At 48.6% G+C, this 7,185-nt stretch overlaps 3 protein-coding genes across 3 annotated transcripts; 1 reads left to right on the top strand and 2 right to left on the bottom strand.

Annotated features, from left to right (window-relative positions):
* Positions 1-452: 452 nt before the first annotated feature.
* On the bottom strand, positions 453-2,100 carry EAH_00061060 (hypothetical protein; the record flags this gene model as incomplete). Its single annotated transcript, XM_013393383.1, has 5 exons — positions 453-561; positions 779-909; positions 1,277-1,345; positions 1,500-1,589; positions 2,098-2,100. 5 exons carry the CDS (start codon positions 2,098-2,100, stop codon positions 453-455), a joined length of 402 nt encoding a protein of 133 aa, XP_013248837.1.
* A 1,359-nt stretch (positions 2,101-3,459) lies between these two features.
* Positions 3,460-4,936, top strand: EAH_00061050 (hypothetical protein, conserved; the record flags this gene model as incomplete). Its single annotated transcript, XM_013393382.1, has 3 exons — positions 3,460-4,339; positions 4,530-4,702; positions 4,886-4,936. The coding sequence occupies 3 exons, from the start codon at positions 3,460-3,462 to the stop codon at positions 4,934-4,936; spliced, it is 1,104 nt and encodes a 367-aa protein (XP_013248836.1).
* An 815-nt stretch (positions 4,937-5,751) lies between these two features.
* On the bottom strand, positions 5,752-6,865 carry EAH_00061040 (hypothetical protein; the record flags this gene model as incomplete). The annotated part of the gene is made up of 2 exons (XM_013393381.1): positions 5,752-6,206; positions 6,843-6,865. Coding segments are annotated over 2 exons (478 nt in total), but the record flags the coding sequence as incomplete, so codon positions are not given.
* Between the last annotated feature and the right edge of the window lie 320 nt (positions 6,866-7,185).

Here is a 7,185-nt window from a genome sequence, read left to right as displayed (position 1 = left end):
AGGGTTTAGGGTTTAGGGTTTAGGGTTTGGGTGTGTCAGGGGTTACGGCTCAGGCCAGGCCTTAGTTGGGGTTTACTACGCTTCTGAGGGGGTAATTCGGGAATAGGGTTTATTAGGGTTTAGGGTTTAGGGTTTACACCCTTTTCACACCGTTCAAGGTTTAGAGTTTCAGGGTTTAGGGTTTACAAGGGTTTATGGATAGCTAGCTTTTAGTAAGACTTAGGGCTTACTATGCCTGTGAGGGGGTTGCTAGGGTTTAGGGTTTATTAGGATTTAGAGTTTGCTAGGGTTTAAGGCTTATTAGGGTTTAGGGTGTAGGGTTTCGAGCAGCGCAAAAGCCCCCAGGGTAATACACCAGAAGGATTAGGGTTTAGCATCCTGTCAAGGGTTTCGTGTGTGCTAGGGTTTATAGGGGTTATTAGGGTTTATTAGGGTTTATTAGGGTTTAGGGTTTAGGGTTTACGTACAGCAACAAGGAGGTGGTAGACACAATCAAGAAAAGGAAGAGAAACAACCTCCCCCTTCGTCAGCGCTGCGTATCCTCTTAAAGCCATTTCAAGCCTGAGACCCAAACCCTAAACCCTAAACCCTAAACCCTAAACCCTAAATGCTCCTCTTGATTCCTTATCCAGCAGCTAGACCCCACATGTCCAGCGCTGGTCAATGAGGGTTTATTTAGGGTTTATAAAGGGCTGTAATCTATACCTACTAATAAGGTTTAGGAGCGCTTATGCTAGGGTTTAGGGTTTATTAGGGTTTATTAGGGTTTAGGGTTTACAGGGCTTTGGGGTTGCTTATGTCCAAAAACTCCGTCTCTAAAGGCTGCAGCTGCACAAAGGTCCCCTTAGGCAGCGACACATTTGTTATGGTGACTATGCCTCCTTCTTCTAGCTGCAGGTTTTGCATCATCTGTACATACACCCCAAACCCTAAACCCTAAACCCTAAACCCTAAACCCTAGTAATGAAGTTTGGCCCATTGTCACGCCTCAATCCCCAAACCCTAAAATGCAGTATCCGTAAACCCTAAACCACAAATACTAAACCCCAAGGGACCCTACGCAATCCTAAACCCTAAACCCTAAACCCTAAACCCTAAACCCTGTAATAATACCCCAAGCCCTAATCAATCAAGCATCGCAGCACGTAAATCTTGATGCGAGTTTAGGGATTAGGGTTTAGGGTTTAGGCAGCAGAGCAGGCCTGGTTTGCTTTATCTTATAAAGCAAACCGAGGGTTTAGGGTTTAGGGTTTAGGGTTTAGGGTTTAGGGTTTACCCAGTAAGGCATATAGCAAGTCCCCTCCTCGGAGACAAACTCCAGCACCCCGCAGTGCGTCAGCTTGTCCTGAACACCCACAAACCCTAAACCCTAAACCCTAAACCCTAAACCCTAGCTCTCTGTCTCGCCGACCACCCAGGCGCCTTCGACTCTTCCTTCTTGAATCCTATGCAGTGGAAACCAAGGGTTTAGGGTTTAGGGTTTAGGGTTTAGGGTTTACGTGCCTTAGCAGGGTTGCAGATACGAAAGTGCATTGGCCAGGAGATGTGCAAACGAGCCAACGCATGCAGCGCCGAAGGAGGTAGCAGAACTGCACAAACCCTAAACCCTAAACCCTAAACCCTAAACCCTAAACCCTAAACCCTAAACCCTAAATGGAGCCTTCCCTCCCCGTTCTTCCCACTGCCAATTAGGGTTTAGGGTTTTGTAGAGTGTATATTGAGTTTGCGTGAAGGTGATAATACCCGATTTTCTCCTTCAAAGTCTACGGCTTAGGGCTTAGGGTTTAGGGTTTAGGGTTTAGGGTTTACTTTTGTTTCCGCTTTCTAAATGGTCTTTAGCTGCAAAAGAGACAGGGTAAGCGGTGTAATTCGCTGAAAAAACACCTCCGTCTCCGACGCCTCCACCCCAAAAGCTAGCCATGCTGCGTCCTAAGTCCCACTGCATGCAAACCACAAATTAGGGTTTAGGGTTTAGGGTTTAGGGTTTGCGTTGGCAAATCCAACTCCACAGGGCGTAAGGCTCTAAGAATACACCTTTAGGGTTTAGGGTTTAGGGTTTAGGGTTTGTGATGTAGAGAGAAGCGAACGCAGACGCACCATGCTGGCAGCACTAGACGGAAGGAAAACCCTAAACCCTAAACCCTAAACCCTAAACCCTAAACCCTAAACCCCGGCCAAACGTCCGGGACTTGTGGAGCCCTGAAGGCTCAGGATCTGCGGCTCAACTCAATACGTGTGCGGTAGAGTTGCTGCTGTTTTGCTGCTGCAGTAGCTGCAGTTGCTGCAGTTGCTGCAGCTCCACTTGCTGCAGTTGCTGCTGCTGCTGCTGCTGCTGCTGCGTGCAGCTGCGGCTGCTGCTGCTGCTTCAGCTTCTTCGGAAGGAAATAGATCTGCTGCTGCAGCTCCGGATCTCGTTTGTAGCTTCCCTTCGGCGAGTTGATGTTGCTGTTGCTGGCTTTCTGCTGCTGCTGCTGCTGCTGCTGCTGCTGCTGCTGGCTTCTTGCTGCAGCTGCTGCTGCTGCTGCTGCAGAAGTGATAGTGGTTATAGTTGTGTAGAGACAAAAGAAAGACTGTTTAAGTCAAAGGGCTTCCCAATTAATGAATTATCCTTTTGCTGCCCTTCGGTTGTCTCGCTGCTGCTGCTGCTGCTGCTGCAGCACGAAGCAACAGCAGCAGCAGCAGCAGCAGCAGCAGCCGCTGAAGCTGCGGAGAAGCTGCTACAGCTGGGGGTTTGCTGCTCCCAATGAATGCAGCAAAAAATATTGTAAGGGGATCTTTATGCAAACACACTTTAGGTCGAAGGCTTAGGGTTTAGGGTTTAGGGTTTAGAGTTTAGGGTTTAGGGTTTAGGGTTTAGGGTTTGGAGCTCTCGTCGGCAGCGCCGGGGGCCCCCCACCTGAGGGCTGCAGCTACCCCTCAGTCTCCTCTCCTTTTGCTGCAGCAAAACATTACAGACTTAAACACACACAATAGCAGCAGCAACAGCAGCAGCAACAACAGCAGCAGCAACAACAACAACCGCAGCAGCAGCAGCAGCAGCAGCAGCAACAGCAGCAGCAACTGCAGCAGCAGCAGCAACCGCAGCAGCAGTGGGAACCCCCAGCAGATAACACACAGCAGCCGCCGCCATACGGACAGACACAGCAGCAGCAGCAGCAGCAGCAGCAACAAAATCAGCAGCAACAGCAACAGCTACAGCAATAGCAGCAGCAACAACAGCAACAGCTACAGCAATAGCAGCAGCAACAACAACAGCAAAAGCAACAGCAGCAGCAGTAGCATTTGAAGATAACACACTCCCAAGGCTCCGCTGTCTCTGCTGCAGCAGCTGGGGCTCTCGCTAGTGCCTCACCTGCTGCTGCTGCTGTCGTTGCTGCTGCTGCTAATTGCAGCAGCAGCGGCAGCACCAGCAGCAAGCCAGCAGCAACAGCAACAGCAACACCGGTTACAGGGGGCACAATGCATACAGAGAGGCTGCGTTTGCTGCTGCTGCCGTTGCTGTTGCATTTGCTGCTGTTTGCATGCGAGTGTGGCAGCAGCTTCGGCTTGGTCTTGCAGCAGCAGCAGCAACTCCTGAGGTGTCTCAACACAACAGCAGCAGCAACAGCAGCAGCACCATCGTCTTCCCTGCGGCCGCTGCATGCAGCAGCACGTAGCAGCAGCAGCAGCGACAGCAGCAGCAGCAGCAACAGCGGCAGCAAATCACCAAAGACAAGCAGCAGCATTCATCTATCTCATAAGCCAGCTCTGCTGCAGCAGCAGCAGCAGCAGCAGCCGCTTCTGCAGCAACAAACGCCGCAGCAGCACCACCGCTCTCGTAAGCAAAAGCAACAGCAGCAGCAAGAGCAACACCAGCAGCAGCACAAGCAGCGACCTGCAGCAGCAGCAGCAGCAGCAGCAGCATTGGTGGATCAGGCGCCCCAGAAGGGTTCTAAAGAGTTACAACAGCAGCAACCTTTGCAACAGCTGCTGCTGCAGCAGCAACAACAAAAGGAGAAGCAGCAGAAGCAACAGCCTCAACAGCAGCAACGAGAAGAACAGCAAACGCAGCAGCAAGAGGAGCAGCAGCAAAAGCAGCAACAGCAGCAACAGCCACAACAAAGGAGACAGAGGCAGCGGCAGCACCCAGGGAGAAAGCACCAGCAGCAGCAACCGCAGCAGAAGCAACAGCAGCAGCAGCAGCAGCAGCAGCAGCAGCAGCTGGGTATATGGGCTCGACTGTTGAGGTTTTGGGGGCTGCAGAACGACAGCAGCAAACCCTTAAATGCAGCAGCAGCAACAGCAACAGCAGCAACAGCAACAGCAGCAGAACCTCTTGCTGCTGCCAAGGAACCGAAATGTATGTCTTGCTGCTTCTGATGTTGCTGCTGCTAGTTCCGCTGCTGCTGCTTCTGATGTTGCTGCTGCTAGTTCCGCTGCTGCTGCTGTTGCTGCTGCTAGTTCTGCTGCTGCTGTTGCTGCTGCTGCTGCAGGAGCAGCAAACGCAGCAATGTGAAGACTGTTGTTTGCTGCTTTGGGTGTCTGTGCAGCTGCAGCAAAGCGAGGTAGAGCGACAATCAATAAACTCAGCGGCGAGGGCGTGAGGGAGCTGCTGCAGCAGCAGCAGCAACAGCAGCAGCAGCAGCAGCCTCGGATAGAGTGCGCCCAGTGCGGGTCGCAGCTGTTTGTAGCGAAGGGGAGGGAGAAGCGCTTCCTTACAAACGTAAACCATAAACCCTAAACCCTAAACCCTAAACCCTAAACGCAAACAGCCTCACGCTAGGGGCCGCTCGTGCGTTCACAGCAGCAGCAGCAACAGCAAGAACAGCAAACGACAGCTTCTGCTGCTGTTGCTGCTGCTGCTGCTGCATAGATTGTTGTTTGCTGCGTATCTGTTTGTGTTTAGGAGACGAGGTGTCTTGGCTGTGGTTCTTCTGAGTTTTTGTTGAAGCGCTGAGGTGTACGTACACCTCAATTGCTTAACAACGTTTGCTTCGCAGTTTCAAGTGTATCTGCACCTCTGAGGTGTATCTGCACCTTTGAGGTGTATCTGCACCTCTCAAGTGTATCTGCAGCTCTGGGGTGTCTGGACACCTCTGAGGTCTATATGCACCTTTGAGGTGTATGGATACCTTTGAGGTGTATGTGCAGCCCTGAGGTGTATGCGCACCTCTGAATGTATATACGCCTCTGGGGTGTATGTGAGGTGTATGTGCAGCTCTGAGGTGTATGTGCAGCTCTGAGGTGTATGTGCAGCACTGAGGTGTATGTGCAGCTCTGAGGTGTATGTGCAGCTCCGCGTGTTGATTTCTTTTGTGGGTTTGAATTACTTAGTTTGTTTGAATTGCATTTAAATAATCACAGATTTATATTTCCTCTCTTTGAATAAATTAAGAGAGACAAACACAAAAGGAGACGCCAAATGCTAAGCTGTCTCTTACGGTCGTACTAAAGCCTGCTGCTGCTGCACTTGCTGCTGCTGCAGTTGCTGTTCCTCCTGCAGCACCTGCTGCTGCTGCAGCACCTTCTGTTGCTGCAGCACCTGCTGCTGCTGCAGCACCTTCTGCTACTGCAGCACCTGCTGCTGCTGCAGCACCTTCTGCTACTGCAGCACCTGCTGCTGCTGCGCCTGCCGCCGCTGCACTTGCTGCTGCTGCGCTTGCTCATGCTGCACCTGCTGCTGCTGCGTCTGCTGCCGCTGCACTTGTTGCTGCTGCTGCTGCGCCTGCTGCTGCTGCAGCGTGTTGTAGCGGTGTATCATTCGCATGGGCGTTACTGCCGCTGCTGCTGCTGTTGCTGCTGCGCCTGCTGCTGTGCGTGTGCTTTGATCTGCTGCTGCAGTATATCGTAATCGTATGTTGTCTCCATCCCACTAAGAGAGCGGCTAAGTGCGTTATGAAGTGTGCTGTTCCTCGAGAAAGAGCTTGTTGCTGCTGCTGCTGCTGCTGCTGCTGCTGCTGCTGCTTCAGCAGGGGAAGCAGCAGGAGTATCAACTGGCACAGCAGCATATGTGTAAGCTTCTGCTTCTTGACCTGCTGCTGCACCCCCTTGCTGCTGCGGTCTAGGATTCGGGAGGATGTTCTCATCTATCTTTCTAGAGTGCAGCTCTGGGCTCCACCGCTCTGCTAAGGGTTCAAATCCTCTACCCCAGCGCAGGCAGCAAAACAAAGCGAAGAAATGCAGCAAACGGTAGCAAAGAGAGACAGAGAAGTATAACTCGCATAGTTCTGCATGCACAAACAAACAAACAATCAATACATATATTATTATTATATTATATTCTATTATATTATATTACTTGTTTATATTATATTATTTATATTATTTTGCTTTTTTACTGGAGAAAGAAATACGTCAATGGTGAGACACACAGCAGCTGAGGGTTTAGGGTTTAGGGTTTAGGGTTTAGGAGCAGTAGTGATTGAAGTGAATATAGCGAGTACACCCGTATCTAAGGGTTAAATGTGTAGGGTTTAGGGTTAATTGTTAAGGGTTTATTACAGCAACAGCTACAGGTTTAATATGTAGGGTTTTAGTGCGTTCTATTTAGGGTTTAGGGTTTAGGGTTTAGGGTTTACTGGAGATGGCGGTTGCAGTGAAGAGAGCAAGAACAGCAAGAGCTTGCGTATTTGAAGTCCCCTTATCATGATAAAGCTGTAGTAAGGTGAATCCGATGCCTAATATAAATAAAGAGAAGATATTAAGTAGGTCGCTGAAGACGCTGAGTGTATATTCACCTTGTAAATGCATGTGCCTCCCCATCCACCGAGAAGATATAAATATCAAGAAGTGTAAATAACTACAAAAAGATAATATCGATGATAATACATTTAAACTAATTCCCACGCCTAAACACTTCGAACCGCACCGATAGCCTACGCTAAACCTAACAAACAAACAAATGCACAAAAATTCACAAGCAATAGTTATGTTAATAATTATATATATATATATATATATTTATATTTATTTATATATATATTTATATATATATTTATATATATTAGCTAATTCATAACAAACAAACAAATGCGCAAAAATTCACAAGCAATAGTTATATTAATAAATAAATCTATATATATTTATATTTATTTATATATATATTTATATATATAGATTTATATATATATATATATATATATTTATTTATATATATATATTTATAGATATTAGCTAATTCATAACAAAAAAACAAATGCACAAAAA

The sequence above is a fragment of the Eimeria acervulina genome, genomic scaffold, assembly GCF_000499425.1.
Source record: "Eimeria acervulina Houghton genomic scaffold, Eah_scaff1559, whole genome shotgun sequence".
Taxonomy (NCBI): Eukaryota; Apicomplexa; class Conoidasida; order Eucoccidiorida; family Eimeriidae; genus Eimeria; species Eimeria acervulina.
This window is presented reverse-complemented; position numbering and strand designations above follow the sequence as displayed.